At 36.1% G+C, this 22825-nt stretch overlaps 1 protein-coding gene across 4 annotated transcripts in view; it reads left to right on the top strand.

Moving 5' to 3' along the window:
* Positions 1-22825, top strand: part of KCNH5 (potassium voltage-gated channel subfamily H member 5) — a 310565-nt gene that overhangs the window by 218161 nt on the left and 69579 nt on the right. For all 4 annotated transcript variants that reach the window (XM_058567075.1, XM_058567076.1, XM_058567077.1 and 1 more), the window contains one exon: positions 22407-22659. In XM_058567075.1, coding sequence (XP_058423058.1) covers positions 22407-22659 — 253 coding nt within the window. The remainder of the gene's footprint in view (positions 1-22406; positions 22660-22825) is intronic.

The raw sequence follows: 22825 nt of genomic DNA, 5'->3' as shown, positions 1-22825 counted from the left end.
GAAAAACAAAGCCAATACAGCAACCACGATGCAAAAGTACACTAAATCGCCAGACAGAAGGAAAATGACAAGCACCCACAAATCAACCCTGAAGGCACAGGAATTCATAACGTAAAGGACAGAGAATTCAAAATAGCTATCATAAAAAAGCTCATCGAAATATAAGAAAACACAGATAAACAATTCAATGACATAAGGAGTTTCTTCACAAAAGAGATTGAAATCATAAAGCAAAACCTATCAGTATTGATGGAAAAGAAGAACACAATGGGGGAGATAAAGGAGAATATGGAATCTTTAAAGAACAGAGCTGATAATATGGAGGAAAGAATTAACATTCTAGAGGATAGGAATACAGATATGCTCTGGATGGAGAAGGAGAGAGAATTAAGACTAAAAAGAAATGAAGAAAGTCTCCGAGAAATATCCAACTCAATTAGGAAATGTAACATAAGAATTATAGGTATTCCTGAGGGAGAAGAGAGGGAAAGAGGAACCGAGGGCCTATTCAAGGAAATAATAGCTGAGAACTTCCCAAATCTAGGGAAGGAGCAGGAAATACCAGTAAGTGAAGCCAACAGGTCACCTAAATACGTCAACAGGCAAAAAGGCCCACTGCACAACATATAGCGGTAAGGCTGGCTAAAGTCAATGACAAAGAAACAATATTAAGGGCAGCTAGACAAAAACAAAGAATAACATACAAAGGAACTCAAGCAAAAATGTCCTTCAAATATGATGGAGAAATAATAACTTTCCCAGATAAACAAAAGCTAAAGGAGTTCATGGCCACAAGACCCCCACTACAAGAAATGCTCAAGAAGGCCCTCAGGCCTGAGAAAAAGAAGAGAAAGGGAATACAAAGCTTGGAGCAAGGAGAAAAATAGGTAGACAAAATCAGAAAAATAGTAGATCTTTACCGGAATAGGTTAGCAACCACATAAATACCAAAAGCAAAGATCAAAGGAAAGAAATCACCAAAAATAAATATAACCTCATCACTGTAAACACACACCCACAACACAAGGTAGAATAAGTTGTGACAAGAATAATTTAGAAGGGGAAGAGGAAAGAGACCTAATTGACTTAGTATACAGGAATAAGAGGCCATCAGATAATGGACTATCTCATACACAAGATTATATATACAAACTTCGAGGTAACCACTAAACAAATAATCAGGACAAAATCACATATGATAAATAAAGAGAAAACTAAAGGAGTCATAAGACAAAACAACCAAACTGAATTGGCAGTCAGAAACACACGGGACAAGAAACAAAGGAAATGCAAAAGAACCAGAAAATGAGCAATAAAACAGCAACATTAAGCCCTCATATATCAATAATCACTCTAAATGTAAATGGATTGAACTCTCCAATCAAAAGACACAGAGTGGCAGGATGGATTAAAAAGCAAGACCCAATGATATGCAGCCTCCAGGAAACACATCTCAGCTCTAAAGACAAGCACAGGCTCAGAGTGAAAGGAGGGAAGACAATACTCCAAGCTAATGGCAAACAAAAGAAAGCAGGTGTTGCCATACTCATATCAGACAAAGTAGACTTCAAGATAAAACAGATTAAGAGAGACAAAGAGGGGCAATATATAATGATAAAAGGGACATTCCACCAAGAAGATATATCAATTATAAATATATATGCACCCAACATGGGAACCCCAAAGTACATAATGCAACTATTAACAAACCTAAAAGGAGATATTAACAAAAACACAATAATAGTAGGGGATCTTAATACCCCACTTACACCAATGGATAGATCATTCAGACAGAAAGTCAATGAGGAAATAGTGGACTTAAATGAAAAACTGGATGAGACGGACCTAGTAGACATACACAGAGCACTCCATCCAAAAACAGGTGACTACACATCCTTCTCAAGAGCACATGGAATATTCAAGGATAAACCATATGTTGGGAAACAAGGCAAACCTCAATAAATTTAAGAAGATTGAAATCATAACAAGCATCTTTTCAGACCATAATGCTATGGAACTGGAAATCAACCACAAGAAAAAAACTGGAAAAGTGACAAAGATGTGGAGATTAAACAACATGCTACTGAACAACCAATGGATCATTGATGAAATTAAAGGAGAAATAAAAAAATATCTGGAAACAAACAAAAATGAAAATACACCATACCAACTCATATGGGATGCAGCAAAAGCAGTCCTGAGAGGGAAATTCATAGCAATACAGGCCCACCTCAACAAACAAGATAAAGCCCAAATAAACAACCTTAAATTACACCGAACAGAACTAGAGAAAGAAGAACAAACAAAGCCCAAAGTCAGCAGAAGGAGAGAAAAAATAAAAATTACAGCAGAAATAAATGAAATTGAGACCAAGAAAACAGTAGAAAGGATTAATGAAACAAAGAGTTGGTTCTTTGAGAAGATAAACAAAATTGACAAACCCTTAGCCAGACTTACTAAGATAAAAAGAGAAAAGTCTCAAATAAATAAAATTAGAAATGAAACAGGAGAAATTACAACAGATACCACAGAAATACAACGGATTATAAGAGAATACTATGAGAAACTATATGCCAACAAATTGGACAATCTAGAAGAAATGGATAAATTCTTAGACTTATACAACCTCCCAAAACTGAACGAAGCAGAAATAGAGAATCTGAATAGACCAATCACAAGAGATTGAAATAGTCATCAAAAATCTCCCAAAAAATAAAAGTCCAGGACCAGATGGCTTCTCTGGTAAATTTTATCAAACATTCAAAGAAGATCTAACACCCATCGTTCTCAAACCATTCCAAAAAATAGAGGAAGATGGAACACTTCCTTATTCATTCTTCGCTGCCAACATCACCCTGATACCAATGCCAGACAAAGACAATACAAAAAAGGAAAATTACAGGCCAGTATCACTGATGAACATAGACACAAAAATCCTCAACAAAATATTGGCAAATCGAATACAGCAATATGTTAAAAAGATCATACACCATGATCAAGTTGGATTTATACCAGGGACACAGGGATGGTTCAACATTCACAAATCAATCAAAATGATACACCATATCAATAAAACAAGGAATAAAAACCACATGGTCATCTCAATAGATGCAGAGAAGGCATTTGACAAGATCCAACATCCATTTATGATAAAAACTCTCAACAAAATGGTATAGAAGGAAAGTTCCTCAACATAATAAAGGCTATTCATGACAAACCCACAGCCAACATCATACTCAACAGGGAAAGTCTGAAAGCCATTCCTCTGAGAACAAGAATGAGACAAGGCTGCCCACTCTCGCCACTCTTATTCAACATAATACTGGGGGTTTTGACTAGAGCAATTAGGCAAGAAAAAGGAATAAAAGGAATCCAAATAGGCAACGAAGTGAAACTCTCACTATTTGCAGACGACATGATTTTATATATAGAAAACCCTAAAGAATCCATTGGAAAACTATTAGAAATAATCAATAACTACAGCAAAGTCACAGGGTACAAAATCAACCTACAAAAATCAGTTGCATTTCTGTATGCTAATAACAAACTAACAGAAAGAGAGCTCAAAAAGATAATACCATTTACAATTGCATCAAAAAAAAATAAAATATGAAGGAATAAATCTTACCAAGGAGGTGAAAGACCTATACAATGAAAAGTACAAGACATTATTGAAAGAAATTGATAATGACATAAAGAAATGGAAAGATATCCCATGCATATGGATTGGAAGAATAAACATAGTTAAAATGTCTATATTACCTAAAGCAATCTACAGATTCAATGCAATCCCAATCAGAATCCCAATGACATTCTTCATGGAAATAGAAAAAAGAATACTAAAATTCATATGGGGCAACAAAAGACCACAAAAAGCTAAAGCAATCCTAAGGAAAAAGAACAAAGCTGGAGGTATCACAATCCCTGACTTCAAAACATACCACAAAGCAATAGTAATCAAAACAGCATGGTACTGGTACAAAAACTGACACAGATCAATGGAACAGAATGGAAAGCCCAGAGATAAAACCACACATATACAGACTGCTAATTTTTGACAAAGGAGCTAAGAACAGACAATGGAGAAAGGAAAGTCTCTTCAATAAATGGTGCTGGGAAAACTGGACAGCCACATGCAAAAGAATGAAAGTGGACCATCTGCTATCACCATTCACAAAAATTAACTCAAAATGGTTCAAAGACCTGAAGGTGAGGCCTGAAACTATAAAACTCATAGAAGAAAATATAGGCAACACACTATTTGACATTGGTCGTAAAGGAATCTTTTTGGATGCCATGCCTACTCAGACTAGGGAAACTAAAGAAAAAATAAGCGAGTGGGACTTTATCAGATTAAAGAGCTTCTACAAGACAAATGAAACCAGAATCACGATGAACAGTCAACCCACCAGCTGGGAGAAAATATTTGCAAAACATATATCTGACAAGAGGTTAATCTCCATAGTATATAAAGAATTCACACAACTGAACAACAAAAAAACAAACATCCGGATCAAAAAATGGGCAGAGATAATGAACAAACAGTTCTCCAAAGAAGATATACAGATGGCCAATAGGCATATGAAAAGATGTTCAACATCACTAATCATTGGGGAAATGCAAATCAAAACCACACTAAGACATCACCTCATACCCATTAGAATGGCTATAATCACCAAGACAAAAACCAACAAATGTTGGAGAGGATGTGGAGAAAAGGGAACCCTCATACACAGCTGGAGGGAATGCAAACTGGTGCAGCCTCTATGGAAAACAGTATAGAGAGTCCTCAAAAAATTAAAAATAGAAATACCCTATGATCCAGCTATCCCACTACTGGGAATCTGTCCAACGAACCTGAAATCAACAATCCAAAGAGGCTTATGCACCCCTATGTTCAGTGCAGCATTATTCACTATAGCCAAGAAGTGGAAGCAACCCAAGTGTCCCTTGACTGATGATTGGATCAAGAAAATGTGGTGTATATATACCATGGAATACTACTCAGCCATAAAAAAAAAGACAAAATTGTCCCACTTGCAACAACGTGGATGGACCTGGAGGGTATTATGTTAAGTGAAATAAGCCAGAAAGAGAAACACAAAGACCATATGATCTCACTCATATGGAATATAAACCAACACATGGACAGAGAAAACTGTATTGTGGTTACCAGGGGCAAAGGGGGTGGGGGATGGGCACAAGGGGTGAAGGAAGACATGTATATGGTGATTGACAAACAAAAATGTACAACCAAAATTTCACAATGTTATAAACTATTAAGACAGAAATTAAAAAAAAATTAAAAATAGAACTACTATATGATCCAGCAACCCCATTTCTGGGTATTTATCCAAGATAATTGAAATCAGGACCTCAAAGAGATATTTGCTCTCCCATGTTCATTGTAGCATTATTCACAAGAGCTAAGATGTGGAAACAACCTATATGCCCATCGACAAATAAATGGATAAAGAAAATGTTTAATATATATATATATATAATGAAATATTATTTAGCCAAAAAAGAAAGAAATCCTGCCATTTGCCACAACATGGATGAACCTGGAGGGCATTATGCTAAGTGAAATAAGCCAGTCACAGAAGGACAAATACTGGGTGATTCCACTTATATATGGTATCTAAAATTGTCAAACTCTTGGAAACAGAGTACAATGATGGTTGTCAGGGACTGGGGTGAGGAGGCAATGGGGAGTGCTATTCAACAGGTATAAAGTTTCAGTTATGCAAGATGATTAACTTGTAGAAATCTGCTGTACAACATAGTGCCTATGGTTAACAATACTGTAATACACATTTAAACATTTGTTAAGAGGGTACTGTTCTTACCATGTTTTTTAAAAAAAGAATATATCAAAATATTTTTGATTATATATGTTTTTAATTTCTGAAACATGACACAATTTGGTTAAGCAACAAAGAAAAGATTAATAAATTTAGCTTTATTAAAATTAATAGTTTCTGTTCATCAGAATATACCACAAAAAAGTGAAAAATAATCTAAAAACTGAAAGAAGATATTGAAACAAATATAATCAATAAAGTATTAGCATCCAGAATATATAAAGAATTCCTGAAAATCAGTAAGAAAAATACGATTACCCAATAGAAAGATAGACAACAGCTACAAACAGGCATTTCTCTAAAGAGGAAATATGAAGGGTCCATGAGCACATGAGTATGCTTAACTTTACCAGTAATGAGGGTAATAGAAATTAAAACACAATTCTGACCTCTGGATTCTCATAGGATACCCGTGGCAGCCAAAATTTGCTCATAAATCTCCCCAAATCTCTAGAACAATAAGGAGAACAAATAAAGTCACCCTGGGAGTATAGCTACAGCTTAGGTAAGAGACAGAGAATACTTTAAATTTTTATACTGAACTGAACTGTGGGACATTCCTGTCTGAACCAACAAGCAGGGTCTGGGACCCACAGCAGAGCTGAGAGTCATGAGGGAATTACGCAGAACAGAAGAGGCATGCAGTCCCAGTCACGGTGGAGGACAGACAGCAGTGACCAGGGTTCACTATCAGAAGGAAGAATCTCACGCAGAATGGAAAATACTGAGCACAGGCCAGTGGATCAGAGCACATGCTACTATGGAGTCAAACAGCAAGGAGAGTGATTGGGATGAGAGAGAATAGTTTTGGAAAGACCACACTTATGGGGAAAAGGAAAACCTTGGAACCACTGATGATTTTCTTGGAAGCTTGGTGGTGAAGGGGAGGAAAGAAGTGTCTGGAGATAAGGGGACTAAGAACAAGATATAAGAAGTCAAGTCCAAATTGTACTGTTTATTGAAGAAAACTGCTCTTAACTGCAGTAGCAGAAGAGGATGCCTTTGAACCAAGGAATCTGGTAAGATACAGAAGAAATCTCCCCTACACACCCTCCCCTTACTCACCTCCTCCTTCCTTCTCACACAGAGGATCAGCTACTATTGCTGGTTAAGAAAAATACAACACAAATAATCGTAAACAGAAAAAAGAGGATTCATATAAAATACTGGAAAATAAATCAGAAAATAAAACTTTTAAACCCAAAGCATACTTCCACAAAAAGCCATTATAAAGAAGAAAACTAATATGACACCCAAATTAAAGTAAATGTAGTGAAACAAGCAATTTAAGATAGGAAAGAACTTCATGAGTCAGAAATCCAAAAAATCAGAATAGAAAAAGAAGTATAGGGAGCTGATAAAAGTTAGAAAATAAATGAAAGAAAAAAGATAAAATAATCTTATAAATGAAGACTGAATTACAAGGTGCTCACATTCTTCTATCATATAATAATGGATATGAGAAGATATGTAGAGGAATAAAGGAAAAGAGGAAAACAATTAATGAAACTGAAATAAAGAAAGAGGTGCATAAATACCACAGACATAAAGACCCATATACATATAATTGGTGTTTATAAAAACATGAAATAAAAAGAACTAATATTTAAACTATAATTCAGGAAAGCATTCTTTAAACAAACAAAACCCCCCCCCAAAACTAGTACCTGGCCCACTCCATACTGGGGAAGATGGATCTGTAATAATCAACTCCAAGGTGTATCCTAAAAGTGAGAGTGTGTAAATGTCAGGGAAATATAGTAAAAATGCTAGGTATTGATGAGTGCCCATTTATATTCATTATTTTAAAGTGAAAGCATTTAGCAAATTGTGTGATATTATCTAGCCAGTGAGGGATAAATCAGGGGTGGGGTTTTCAAAGATAATATGAGGGAGGAAGAATAATATGAAGTGTTTACAATGATGAACAATAGGAATCTATGCTAGACATTTAAAAAGTGAAGGTGGGGGTTAAATGGATAGTGAGCAAGTGTTGGGAGTGGTCAGTGGTTTGGGGCTCTTAATACAGTTAATGAACTGATGCTGACAGAGTAAGCAACAATTTCGCTGTTGGATGCAGAGGCATTTAACTCCGCAGTGACTACATTATCCAGCCAGTCTCTAAATGTTCTACTGAGGTGATGCGTGACAATCAGGGAAATGTATGAGCTTTCTGATTCAGTCAGTCTGAAGCAGAGAAACTTTTGAGAAGGGGGCAAGCTAAACGCAGAAGATGATTACATTTATTATGGCAGTGAGTGGAATAAGATCAAGGGTCAGTTTGAGAAGCGGAAAGAATATCAAAAGATTAGGAAAGTCAGAGTGAGGGACAAGTGGTCGTGTTGCTATAAATTGATGAAAGTGTTGTTGGGTAGATTGGACTCCACAAATGGGACCAGGGTCTCAATCTGAGGATCTTTCAGGAAATTTTTCCCAAAGGCCACATGGAATTGAGAGTCATATTGGACAGCATTCTGAATGAGGTCTAGGTTCTGTATTCAAGTGTGCCTGCAACTATTAGCAGGTGACCTGAGATAAATTTCTGTTGTCTCTGTATCCAGAAGCAATGCTCTGTTACAACAAGAGCAAGAAGTCTTTAAAGTCACCCCGACTGTGGATCTGCTACTAACCTTTGTAAAATGGAAACGATAATACCTGCATTGCACAGTTTTTGAGAGGAGTAAATTGTTGGTCTCATTTCCTATCTCTTTCGAAGTTGGAACCAATTGAATCTAAGAAAACAATGTTGAAATCCCTGCTGAGCTGTGTTTGAACTTTAGGGAAGGGAAACTCGGTTTGCTACTCCACTGAAATACTAGATCCTGTGATTTCACAAATGGGCATAAGGCTTCTGACCATCCTAGGCAAGATACCTTTTTTTCAAATTGAAGTATAATTGACATATAATATCCTATTAGTTTCAGGTGTACATAATAGTGATTTGATATTTATATACATTATGAAATGATCACCTTGGTAAGCTGAGTTACCATCTGTCACCATACAAAGTTAGCCACTCAGGTCTTTGGGCTTTCCCAGAATGTTGCTCATATTTCATTGACAAAATAGTATATTTTTGTGTGTGTGAAAGTATCTTAACCTATAGACTGGAAGCTTCTGAAGGTAGTGTCTTTGTAATTTTTTTTGTTTATATCTGAAAGACATAGCATGTTTCTGGCATTCACAGGTGACCATCAATCAATGAGAAAATGAAATAGCAAACAACAACAGAACTGTTTTGAGTGCTTTGAAAACCCCTGTGAACTTAGTTGGGGAAGGAGTTATTCCCTTTTCTTTGATACTGCTTCCGAAGTATTAGATTAGATAAAAATTGCAAACCTAATATAAACAAAGGATTCATTAAAGGGAAAAAATAGGATAAAGATTTTGTTCAGGTATAAAACATCACTAAGGGCCAAACAAACTCTTTGTCTAAATGAAATATTCAATATAGTTTTGAAGTGTTCTGGGCATTTAAGAAGATGAAATTGTAATATTTTATAGAGAGTCGTGTTATGAATTTCAAGGTTGCAAGTTGATTTCCCAGAGCAAAGTTTATTGGGCTGAAGCCCTTGGCTTTGTGCTAGAAGCTAATGCCTCAGGTCAGAGCTTTGGCATTCGGTCTCCCCTGGAGCAGAGGGACAAACTGCAGTTGTCACTGACGAGATTCAGCTAATCTTCCTGCCAAGCTGGCACATGGCAATCCAGGGCATACAGACAATTCTCCTACTGAGGGGCCTGCTCAAGGCTTTTTGTCTTTACGCAAAGTAACACTTAATAAAAGTGTGTTAATGATACTGAATGCAATGCCCTGATATTAGCTGATGTTCCAGGGGCTCTGGTTGTTTGGAGGGCTATTTGTCCCTCACTTAAAACGGAGGGACAAAACTTTTAGCTTTTGCTAATGCAAAACTTTTCTGTTTTTAATTTTTTATTTTAAAATAATTGCAGATTCACATTCAGTTGTAATAAATAATACGGAGAGATTCTATATACTCTTCACCCAGTTTCCTTCATAACCAGGAAATTGACATTGATATGAATCATCAACGTTAATCAGTTTGGCCAGTTTTACACACACTCATTTGTGTGTGTTTGGTTCTACAAGAAGCAATTTTTTTTTTTCAAAGATTTTATTTATTTATTTTTTTCCCCCAAAGCCCCAGTAGATAGTTGTATGTCACAGCTGCGCATCCTTCTAGTTGCCATATGTGGGACGCGGCCACAGCATGGCCGGAGAAGCGGTGCGTCGGTGCGCGTCCAGGATCCGAACCCAGGCCGCCAGCAGCGGAGCGCGCGCACCCAACTGCTAAGCCACAGGGCCGGCCCTACAACAAACAATTTTATCAGAAGCATAGATTAATATAACCACCGCCACAGTCAAGATATAGAACAGTTCCATCACAAGGATCCCTTGTGCTACCCTTTTACCGCCATAGCCACCTTCCTACCCTCCATCTGTCTAAATCCTGGCAACCACTAATCTGTTCTCTCTATCTTTAATTTTGTCGTTTCAAGAATGCTATAAATAGAATCATATAAACTTTTGGGATTAGCTTTTTTTCATTGGGCATAATTCCCTTGAGATCCATCCAAATTATTGCTTGTCACAATAGTTTGTTCCTTTTTATTTCTGATAGTATGCCATGGCATAGATGTACTACAGTTTGTTCAACCATTCACTCAATGAAGGAAATTTGTGGTTTCAAGTTTTGGACTATTACAAATAGAATTGCTTTAAACATTCATGTGTGGGTTTTTGTGTGAACATAAATTTTCATTTCTCTGGGATAAATGCCCAAGAGTGCAATTGCTGGGTTGTATGCTAAGCATACATTAATTTCCTAAGAACCTGTCATACTCTTTTCCAGAGTAGTTGTACAATTGTGTATACTCACCAGCAATGTATGAGCAATCTAGTTTCTCTGCATGTTCACATCATTTTGGGTTATCACTATTTTTAATATTAAGTGGGCAGTGCCATCACATTTTGGGTTTAATTTGTATTTTCCTAATGGCTAATAATGTTGAACATATTTTCATGTGCTTACTTTTCATCTGTATATTCTCTTCAGTGAAACATGTTTTCATGCATTTTGCCTGTATTCTAATTGGACTTTTTTTCCAAATACAACAATACATTGAAAGGATCATATACCATGATCAAGTGGGATTTATTCCAAGAATGCAAGGATGGTTCAACATCCAAAAATCAATCAATGTAATAATGTTGAGTTTTGAGAGTTCTTATATATTTTAGAAATTTGTCCTTTTGGGTATGTGATTTGCAAGCATTTTTTCCCAGTTTGTAGTTTGTCTTTTCATTCTCTTTTGCAGAGTAAAAGTTTTTCATTTTGATGAGGCAGAGTTTATCAATTTTTACTTTCATTGATTGTACTTTTGGCGTCAAATTTGTTTGTATTTTGTCTTTTCATTCTCTTTTGCAGAGTGAAAGTTTTTCATTTTGATGAGGCAGGGTTTATCAATTTTTCCTTTCATGGATTGTACTTTTGGTGTCAAATTTAAGAACTCTGGCTGGCCCTGGCTCCTGAAGACCTTCTCCTGTTTTTTCATAAATATTTTATACTTTTATGTTTTACATGTAAGTCCATGATGCATTTTGAGTTAATTTTTATATTAGGTGTGATGTTTAGGTTGAAGTTCAGCTTTTTTTTGCTGAATCCAATTTCTCTAGCACCATTTGTTCAAGACTGTCTTTCCTCTGCCAATAACATATTGTCTTGATTACTATAGCCATATAATGTGTCATAACCTTGGGTAGAGTGATTCCTCCTACCTTATTCCTTTTTCAGTGGTCTTAGCTATTCTAGGTCTTGTGCCTGTCTATATAAATTTTAGAATAACTTGTCTATGTCTACCAAAAACATTGCTGGGATTTAGTTGGGAATTGCATTAAACTTATAGATCAATTTAGGGAGAATTGACATATATACTATGTTGGGTCTTCCAATGCATTAACAGGGTATATCTCTCCATTAATTTAGAGGTCCTTTGATTTCTTTCTTCAGCATTTTATAATTTTCAGGGTACAGATCCTATCCGTGTTTCATTACATTTATACCTAAGTATTTCATTTTGTAAATTATAAATGCTATTATATTTTTACTTTTGGTTTCCATATGATCATCTTACATTTCAATTTTTTGAATATTTCTTCGGCGTTAGGCTCTCATCTATTGCTTTTCCTTACAATCAGCCCATTCACCTCCAGTGAAATTTCTATCAGTCTGCTGTCGTTGATCTGCCATGACAGAAACCAGATCATGTTTGCAGGACCTGAGACTCTGCTAGGGTTCCTTGAAGCTTTCAGCAACCTCTGAGGGCACCAGTTACATGTAAATCCTACATGTCTTTTCTCCTATTCATGGACATTTTTACTTCTTCTGGTATTCACGACTATTTTCTGGATGATGAAAATTGTGACAAATTTCATTTCTGAATAGTGTTACTGACATGTCTAGTTTCTCAGCTATGAAGACATTGGTGACAAATATCAGTGTAAGTAATGCACAAGCTGAAATTCATGTAGGGCTTATTTCCCCAAAGTCCCTTTTAATAATGTCAACATAACATGCTATATTAAAAAAATGATAATTTGGTTTCTAGGATACTATAGAATACTAATGAGTTTTAAGGTCATCTTAAACTTAAAAAAAAAAAATTTCCCCTGTGCTGCTGAATGGGATCATGCAAACAAGAAGAGTTTGCTTATTTTTGATCCTAAAAGCATTGTAACATTTTAGTCACCATGACAGCATACATATTATTAAACCATTAAATAACTACCAGGGTTCACTGTTCTGTTTTCAGGTCTTATCAACAGTATTGATACAAACTTAGTTAAGATAGTAGTCACTACCTTTAGAGATAGAAATTCACTATGATGTACCAATCATTTAAGAAAAGCTGCTACTGCTATATGAAGTGAAAAAAAAAAAGTAAAAGTCAAAATCATAAAGTTGATTAATTGTAAAATGGCCAAGTTCTCACTTCGCTTTGGCCTGTGTAGACCAGCTCACTTTTCCCCAAACATTCCTTACTTATACCCTCCTCTGAGCTGCTGCCTATTATTTTTCCTAAAGCTGGCTTCCTGTTGCAACATGCTAGCCTTTCCCTGTAACTTTGATTGTTTTTCTTGTTTTCCTGGTGAGATAGGCAAGCAACCTACATACAGAAACTGTTTGGAACTATTTTTTAACACTACTTCCTATATATGTTTCACATATAATAGACACTCTATACCAGTACTACATAATTATTGAATGAAATTAGGGAGTCATGTCTCCTGTGATGTTCTATTCCATAGATAGCGCAACTTAATTTTGACCAAATCTGCCTAATGCCAATATTTTTAGTGGTTGGAGAATGGTGATAGTACAGATTTTTTATATAGTATTTTATTATAGCAAGGTACACACACACACACACACATCCATACACATATAACATGTACAAATCATAAGCATAGAGATCAATAAATTTTTATATATATATGTAGACCATGTAACTGCTACCCAGATCAAGATAAAAATATATCACCCCAGAAGGCTCCCCCATGCCTCGTCCAGGCAATTACTGACTCTCCTCGGAAGTAACCACTATTTTTTAAATTGAGATGTAATTCACATATAATAAAATTCACCATTTAAAAATGTACAATTCAGGGTGTTTTAGTATATTCACACAAGATTGTGCAACTATCACCACTATCCAGAATATTTTCATCACTCCAAAAAGAAACTTCATTCCCGTTAGCAGTTACTTTCTATTACCCTCTCCCTCAAGCCCTTGGCAACGACTAGTCTACTTTCTGTCTCTATAGATTTGCTAATGCTGGACATCTCATATAAGTGGGATCACATGGTATGTGGTTTTTTGTGACTGGCTTCTTCCAGTTAGTGTGCTTTCAAGGTTCATCCACGTTGTTCTTCACCCCCTTTTATAGCCAAATTATATTCTGTTGTATGGATTTACATTACATTACACATTTTGTTTATCCACTCATCAGTTGATGGACATTTGGTTTGTTTCCTGTAACCACTATTTTGATGCTGAACTCCACACTGAACATATTCACACACTTCTCTAGTGTATATGCATAGAAATAGAATTGATGGGTTATAGTACTGGTAGGAGTTTAGTTTTATTAGAAGTTGTCAAAAAGTTGGAAACGTGGTTGTATTATTTGACATTCCCACAGAACACATGAGAGTTCCAGTTGCTCCACATATTCTCCAAGACTTGGTGTATTGTCACCCTCCTACATTTAGCCATCGTGGTGTGTGTAGTAGTATCTAACTGTGGTTTTAATTTGCATTTCCCCGTACTCACTGGTTTTGAGCACCTTTTTAAATCATATTGGCTGTTTAGATAATCTCTTTTGCAAATTGTCCAAGTCTTGTGCTTTTTTTTTTTTTAATTAGGTTGTCTGCCTTTTTTCTATCACGTTGTAGGAGTTTTTTGTATATCTTGGATATGACTGCTTTGTAGGATATATGTGTTACAAATATTTTCTTTCAATGTAAGGTTTATGTTTTCATTTTCTTAACTTTTAAAATTATATTTATTGTACATGTTATATTTTATGATATTTATTATAGTCTGTATGTTGTTTCTTATATTTTACTTTTGCATGAATTACTGCCTTAGGAAACTCTAGGAAGCATACTTGTGCATTTTAATATTCAAATAACTACACTCATGTGCCACATAGCAAGATTTCAGTCAACAAACACTGAAACGCTTCAATGACAAAATTGCTTAATGATGCACCTCTCAGAATGTATCCTGCTTATTAAGCTACACGTGACTGTGTACTTTTTTGTCTATTCCACTGGTCCCAGAGAGCTAAAGTCCTGAGGCACTTTACTAATAGTGAAGAGTTTAATTTACCGGAAAGTTCAGTCTAATATTGCTATCCTATTTCAACTATAGCAATAACAAGTTTTACTTAAGAACATATTGGTTGGGGTCTAGTCTGATAAATATCAGCATATTGGGAGAGTGGGTGGAAGAGCTTGGTGCTCTTTGAAAGGTTCCTGATTTTACGGTACACAGTCATCCCATACATACACACACTGATATATGTATATCATTATATATCATGTATATGTCATCAGTGCACATGTCTGTAATTTATATATGAGTGTTAGAGTTGTAAAAAAATGTTTCCATGTGATCACAATTGTTCAAATGTTATTTCATTTTATCTCATTTAGTTTTTCTTCCACTTTATAATTTCCCAGTCTTTCCAAGACAACTTAACTTTCTAGCCGTTATTCTATATATACTTGATTTTTATCTATCTATACACACACACATATATACATATATGTATATATACACATAAATATATTGGAATATATATATTGTTTTATACAATAAATCTTTTTGGAATTAGGTGCAATGTAAATAAATATAATCAACCCACATCTCTTTGGCTTCATTTACTACTCTGTGACCTCTTTGACTACCTTTACTTTCTACAGTTGGTATGTGTATATATATATATATACAGTCATGCATCACCTAACAACAGAGATATGTACTGAGAAATGCACTGTTAGGATATTTTGTCGTTGTGCAAACATCACAGAGGGTACTTACACAAACCTAGATGGTATAGCCTACTACATACCTAGGCTATATCGTACTATTATGGGACCACCATCGTATATGCTGTCCATTGTTGACAGAAGCATTGTTATGCAGTGTATGACTATATATATATGTGTGCGTGTGTAGATATATTAAATTGCATAAATAATTTGAAAGAAAGCTGATGCATGTCTTTAGAATTTTAGTTTGCTCTCTCTATTGGAAGAATAGTAGGTTGAGACATAAGCTTTCATAATCACAATCATTCTAGAAATAATTATCATTATTGTTTTGGCAGCTCCAATTTCTGTTCCATTCATTTTCTTTAGATAATATCTATCTGTTTAAAAGTAACTTGTTTTTCTGTTTTTAATAAAAATTGTATATATTTAAGGTGTACAACATGATGATTTGATTACATATACATAGTAAAATGATTACTGGAGTCAAGGTAATTAACATATCCATCTCCTCACATAGTTACCATTTCTGTGTGTGTGTGGTTTTTAAAGTAAACTTCTTAAGTTGAAATATAACATAATACTGAAAAGTTGGAAAATTATATTGTAAATGAACAGCTTGATAAATTTTCACAACACGTGTGTAGCCAGCACCCAAAACCCCATTACCAGAACCCCAGAATCCCTCCCATGTTCTCTCTAGGCATTAGCCAACTTTGCCCCTCCAGAGTAACCCACATCTTGACTTCCAGAACCATATATTGATTTTGCCAGTTGTTGAACTTTATATAAACGGAATTATGTAGAGTATACTCTTTTGGGTCAGGCTCTTTTTCAACCAACATTGTGTTGTTGAGATTCATCTATGTTATGTATAGATGTTTCTTCTTTCATTTTCATTGCTGAATAGCAGTTCATTGTGTGAATATGCCACAATGTATTTATCTATTCTCATGTTTATGGTTCTTTGGGTAATTTTCAGTTTGGAGCTATTATGAATAGTGCTGTTAGAAACACTCTTGTTCCTGTGGTTTGGTGCATATGCATAGACATTTCTGTTGGGCATATACCTAGAAGTAGAATTGTTGGGTCTTATGGTATATACATATGTTAAACTTTTGTCAATATAGCCAGGTAATGGAAGTACCAATTCACTTCCACCCACAGTATATGAGAGGAACTCATTGTTTTGTTTTGTTTTGTTTTTTGCTGAGGAAGATTCACCCTGAGCTAACATCTGTTGCCAATCTTCCTCTTTTTGCTTGAGGAAGATTCTCCCTGAGCCAACATCTGTTCCAGTCTTCCTCTATTTTATATGTGGGTTGCCACAACAGCATGGCCACCAACGAGTGGTGTAGGTCTGCGCCCGGGAACCAAACCCAGGCCGCCAAAGTGGAGCACACCAAACTTAACCACTAGGCCACAAGGCTGGCTCACTCATTCTTATAAAGAGGCTGGGAACATCATTTCTCATAGGTGATTTTAAAAAGATCATGGCCAGATTTTTCCAACATTGTTTCCACTCTTCTGAATAATTAATCAAATACATTTTAAAATATATTTCTAATTTCAGAAAATATTTTTATATGGAAAAGTATCCTTATATAGTCAAATATATGCACATAAAAAAGTTCAGACATTAGATTAAGAATAGAGAACAACAGGGTTCAATATTCTTCAAGCAAAAAGAGGAGGATTGGCAACAGGTGTTAGCTCAGGGCCGATCTTGAGAGAGAACAATAGAAACTCTAAATTTCATCAGAGCCCTAACTTTGGAAAATTAGTGACCCAAAACATCAGCAGCTTTAACAAATTAAAAAATGGTAACAATTGCTATTTGTTTCTTTTCACTACTCACCTTACTGCAAAATCAAGACCATTAAAAACTTGGTAGAATTGGCTTTCTATATTTTTTAAACAAAAAACTTAAGTCTCAGGGCCGGCCTGGTGGTGTAGTGGTTAAGTTTGCACACTCCACTTCAGTGGCCTTGGGTTCACAGGTTCAGATCCCGGGCGTGGACCTACGCACTGCTTATCAAGCCACGCTGTGGCAGGCATCCCACATATAAAGTAGAGGAAGAAGGGCACAGATGTTAGCCCAGGGCCAATATTCCTCAGCAAAAAGAGGAGGATTGGCAACAGATGTTAGCTCAGGGCTAATCTTCCTCACCAAAAAAACAAACAAAACAAAACAAAAACTTACGTCTCACTTTTGTACATGAAGTCTATTTGCAGGAAATTTATCTCTAAAATGAAACCCATGAATTTTAACCTATAATCTCTCACTGGTTATAGCACTCTTCTGTTGCTAAATATGACCTTTTACTTTTAAATAATGGAAGTTAATTTGCTTTGGTTTTATTTCATTATATTGTTCCTGAGTTAATTCCTTAGAGGTTTTCATACCCCCAGAAATTGGCAGACTAACACCCAGACAGCTGCTCTCTCTTGGTTCGCATGGCTGCCTGGCTATATTTAAAAAAAAAAAAAAAAGTAAGGTGAGCTTTCTTTTCTTCCCATAAAATAAGCACTGAATTCCTGTAGAGAACTCTACTTCATTTGTTGGCAGTCTTTGAGCTCCTCATTCCCAGGAAGGATTGTAAAAATGTTTTATGTGTAAATGTCACTTGCCTGACTCTTTCCACTGCTTTTCACTAACAATATCAACTCAATTTGATTGGTGAAAAGAGATTAATTAGCAGTGCATAACTTAATTGCCTCAAAGGAGGCAGGGATTTTGAAGAATGTCAGTGGTAGCTCCAATGGCTATCAAAATGTCATTAATGCATTTATTCCCTTGTCCTAAGAAAGAAAACAGAGGCATCCTCTTCACTTATCAATTATTATTAAAAATAGCTGACAGTATATTACTCTTATAGATGATTATATAGATAATCAATAAAATAATTTTTTTTAGATCTGTAAGTGACCTCAAGAAGGAGCCCGGTTTAGTTCATTACCTTCAGGCACTTAAAGTAGAATTATCCCCATTTTCACATTAGAAATTTGTTATCGACTGATTCAAAGGATCAGTCTGTGGTCACTGAGCTAGAGCCTAGTGGTGGGAGACAACCTCCATTAAGACTAAAGCTCTCTCACCTTCTGTGTCATTACACTATACAATTCTAAATTGTATTTATGTATAAATTATATTTATGACAGAGAGAGGGATGGTCTGTGCTTTGATGGATGAATCAGAGGTGACTAGGCAGAGAAGAGGATGATGGGAAATGCCAGTCAAAAGAAAGAGTGTGTGCAAAGGCAAAGAGTAATGAGAGAGTATGGCGAGTTTAGAGAGGTGAGGAATACCGTGTGACTGGAAGGCAGGGCTGGAGGAAGGTAGTAAAGGATGTGGCTGGAGGAGGCTCCCATCATCAAGAGCCTTGTATGCTTGGTTAGGAATTTGGCTTTATCTGGTAGGGAAGCAAGCCATCAGATATTTTAAGAAGGCGAGATAACATGATCATATTTGTGTTTTACTGAGAGTTCTCTAGTCACAGTGTTGAGGTTAGATCTTTGGAGCCTTAGGGATATCTGTTAAGACACCTCTTGATCTTGGGTTTAATGGAACTGGTATCATAAATAATTTTTAAAAAGTTTTCTTTTTCAGACCATGGCATTCTTTTTCTTATTTTCAGGGTTAGTCTGCAGAATTCTAAAAATGATTCCTTCTCTACAACCATAGCTCTTCCAAAGAGAAAACTTTATGATTGTCTTAATTAAGAATCTAATTTATAACTATCCTGACATGAAGAGGGAATAAATAATCAACTCTGGAGACAAATGAAAGTCACTTTTAACCTAAATATTTTCTACTGAAATGTAATTTCATTTGTTTATAACTATGAGATACTCTTAAGGGAACTTACCCACAAAAGATTAGATATGACATTCAAGGCAGAGTACATCTCCCATTCTCCTGGGAGAATGGACCAGGTGTTAGAGTCATCTTGAATGAGAATTTTATTTTATCTCTTAAAACTAAATCTTTCCTTGCTTAAGATACTTGTTAATACCTTCATTTACAGAAAAAATAACACTATACTCATATTTTGATGACAGAAACACCATGTAAGGCACATGCTCTCTCTAGAGATGAGGAAGGAGCTTGCCACTGGATGTGACTTTGCTCTATTTTAACACTTAAACTTGTCATTTTATGACATGCAGACTTTAGTATATACCATCAATCAAAATAACAAACGAGTTAGTGTCGTAAGTAAAGCGAAACAAGAACGGAAAGATGCACTTAAAATGTAAAAAAATTCTCTTTTGATGCCACTAAACAGAGAATATTGCTAACATTGGAAGATTTCATTTGCAGCATGAATCCTGAAAGAAATAATTAAAAGGATATAAAATGACTGTTACCAAAATGAATCTAAAACTGTGAAAATCCTGTAAAGTAAATGGAATAGAAATAGAATGATTCATTTCCCATTAAGCTATTCAGTGTAATATTTATGCATCTGTGTATGTGTTTTAAAATTATTTTTACTTTTTTGCTTTTCTAGCACTAATTTTATTTTCAACCTGAGAAAAATATTAAAGTTAGCTAGTGCTTGAAATATCTTCAGGTTCATGCTGAAATATTTTCTCAATTTTTCTGGGAACCTCATCAAACATCCAAGATACAGAATTCAGACAAGGGTGGAAAATGAAAAAATGCAAATTGCTTTCGTAGAGAGTTAAAGCAACAATAAACTTTGTAGGAATACTCACGGTCAATAGGGATAATAAAAGCTAGCATTTCTTTAGCCCTCGCCATGTGCTAGGCTACACTGGGCTAAACGCAAGCCCTTTCACTTAATTCCTGCAATGAGCCTATGAAATAAGCACTATCATCCCATTTCACAGATGACGTTTAGAGAGATTAGATAACTTAGGTTACAGAGGTAGTAAGTGATAGATTTTATATACCTTAGACTACAGGGATAGCAGGTGATAGATTTGCATGCAGACCTATCTCTTCTTGAGCCTGATCTTTTATGCTGTCTCTAAGTCGTAAGTAACAACCTCTAGGCAGCACGTGCTTGCATGTCACCCTGGCCATGCCCTGTCATAGCACTTTTCTCACTGTATTATAATTGTCTCCTTACCTGCCTGCCTCCCCCTACTTCATGGTTAGCTCCTGAAAGGCAAAGATAGTGTGTTATTTCTTTTTCTTTCTTTGTTTCTTTTTTTTGCTGAGGAAGATTCACCCTGAGCTAATGTCTGTGCCAATCTTCCTCTATTTTGTATGTGAGCCGCCATGACAGCATGGCCACTGATAGATGAGTGGTGTAGGTCCACGCCCAGGAACCAAACCCAGGCTGCCGAAGTGGAGCATGCCGAACTTAACCACTAGGCCACCGGGGCTGGCCCAAGACAGTGTCTTATTTATCCTTCTAGTTCCCGGGGCTCAATGCAGTGGCATGCCCCATAGTAGAAGCTCAATAAGAGCCTACTGAATGACTAATGTTGTCAGAAGTCACTAGAGGTTAATATATAAAAGAAAACATTATGGAAAACAACTGATGTGGAAAGAAAGTGCCAATTGCTTCTACAGCTCTGTTAGTCATTCCTTGCCTGGAAGATGAGATTTTTCAGAAAGATAAGTGAGCTGCCTATAGGAATTCAAAGAAGTGTGAAAAATCCCCACAGAGATGCTTAAGTGATGTGAAATGGCATATACAGTATTAGGAGAGGTTAAGGGAAGGGATACTGAAGCATAATTTAATTAATGGTCTTTGCATTTATGATGGGCTCATCTTCTACACAGGGAAGCAATCAACTTTTCACTGATAGTGAGCCCCAAGTAAAAGCAATACTCAGGGGCTATTTCAAACCTTGGGTAGTTTTTTTAAAGGTTAACATGCAATTAGTACAGGAAAGAAAACTATTTTATATTAAAATATGATTCAGTATGACTTAATGGGAGAAAAATCAACTTACACTTCAGCTTGAGGGATTGAAAGTCTATCAAAGAAAAACATTTCTGATTATAAGGCATAGTTTACCGAGGGGGTTGAGAGAGGATTCTAAGTGAGTTTGCACATGCACATGCACATCTTTAAAGTGGATGGTGCTGATTTTTGTCATCACATCTTGCTTGATGATGCTCTGATTAAATGTGATGATAACGTCCGTTTTAATCTGGGTCTTTAATTGGCCTGTCTGAAAGCTACAGGCAATGAAGGTTCTCTAACCCTAGCTCTCTAAGCATGTTTCTGCTATTTGTTCCCTCTTATAAAGGATGCCTTGAGCTTGAATTCTGCTGTTGCCCTCAGCAGTCTTTAGGAGTCAAATACCAGAATAAGCAAGGGCTGCCATGCAAAATTATGTCCCCACCTTGCCAGCATTGACATTTCCAGTTGCCTAAGCCCTACAGAAGTCTGGTGAATACCCTTTTCACTCCCATAAATTCATTTGTAAAATGAAAATATTCCAGATGAAAAAAAACACATCAAGAGTGGAGTTATATCAGCCAGTGCCAGCATGTCAAGTTGCAAGGGTGCTTTTGTTGATTTTGTTTTCTTATAACTGGTTAGTATGAATCCATCTCCAATGTGGAGTAAAGTACATTATCCTTAATTTTGATTTTGTTATGAAAAAGTTCTAAAACAGACACTAGACTAAAACAAATGTTAATGCCCTATTTTAGTTGACTCTGATGAAATTATATTAAGTTTTTTCTGAGACTCTTTCTGACCATCGTAAGACTGTGTTCTTTCTATGGGGAGTTGCATACCCCTCTCAAAGCTGTACTACGTGGTGCTGTATTATAATAGTCCGTAGGCTCATCAGCCCATCTTACTAGATTATTAGGTCCTTGAGAGCAGAGCTATGTCTTTTAACTTTGCCTTCCCAGTATCTAGTACAGTGTGTTGCAGACTTGGTCATAGTCAATAAATATTTGTTGGATGACTTTTTCTGAAATAGCCCCTTTCTCTCTTCTCACTTATTCATCTCTCACTTTCTTCAGGTCCTCTCCATCTGTCCCAAGGACATGAGAGCTGATATCTGTGTTCATCTAAACCGGAAGGTTTTTAATGAACATCCTGCTTTTCGATTGGCCAGCGATGGGTGTCTGCGCGCCTTGGCGGTAGAGTTCCAAACTATTCACTGTGCTCCCGGGGACCTCATTTACCATGCTGGAGAAAGTGTGGATGCCCTCTGCTTTGTGGTGTCAGGATCCTTGGAAGTCATCCAGGATGATGAGGTGGTGGCTATTTTAGGTACTGTGAACTTTCCTAATGTAGTAGCAAACGCGTAACAATTTTAGAGGTTTTACTTCTCAGGTTTCTTAAGAGAAATTTCCTTTGCTTGGTGACTTCAGAAATTGGGTCACTAATGAGATGATGAATCTTAGTGAAAACTAGTAATGCTGTTTCAGCAAAGCAC

Source organism: Diceros bicornis, chromosome 24 (assembly GCF_020826845.1).
Source record: "Diceros bicornis minor isolate mBicDic1 chromosome 24, mDicBic1.mat.cur, whole genome shotgun sequence".
NCBI classification, from domain to species: domain Eukaryota; kingdom Metazoa; phylum Chordata; class Mammalia; order Perissodactyla; family Rhinocerotidae; genus Diceros; species Diceros bicornis.
Note: the sequence above shows the minus strand (reverse complement) of the source record. Positions and strands in the feature narration are given on the sequence as shown.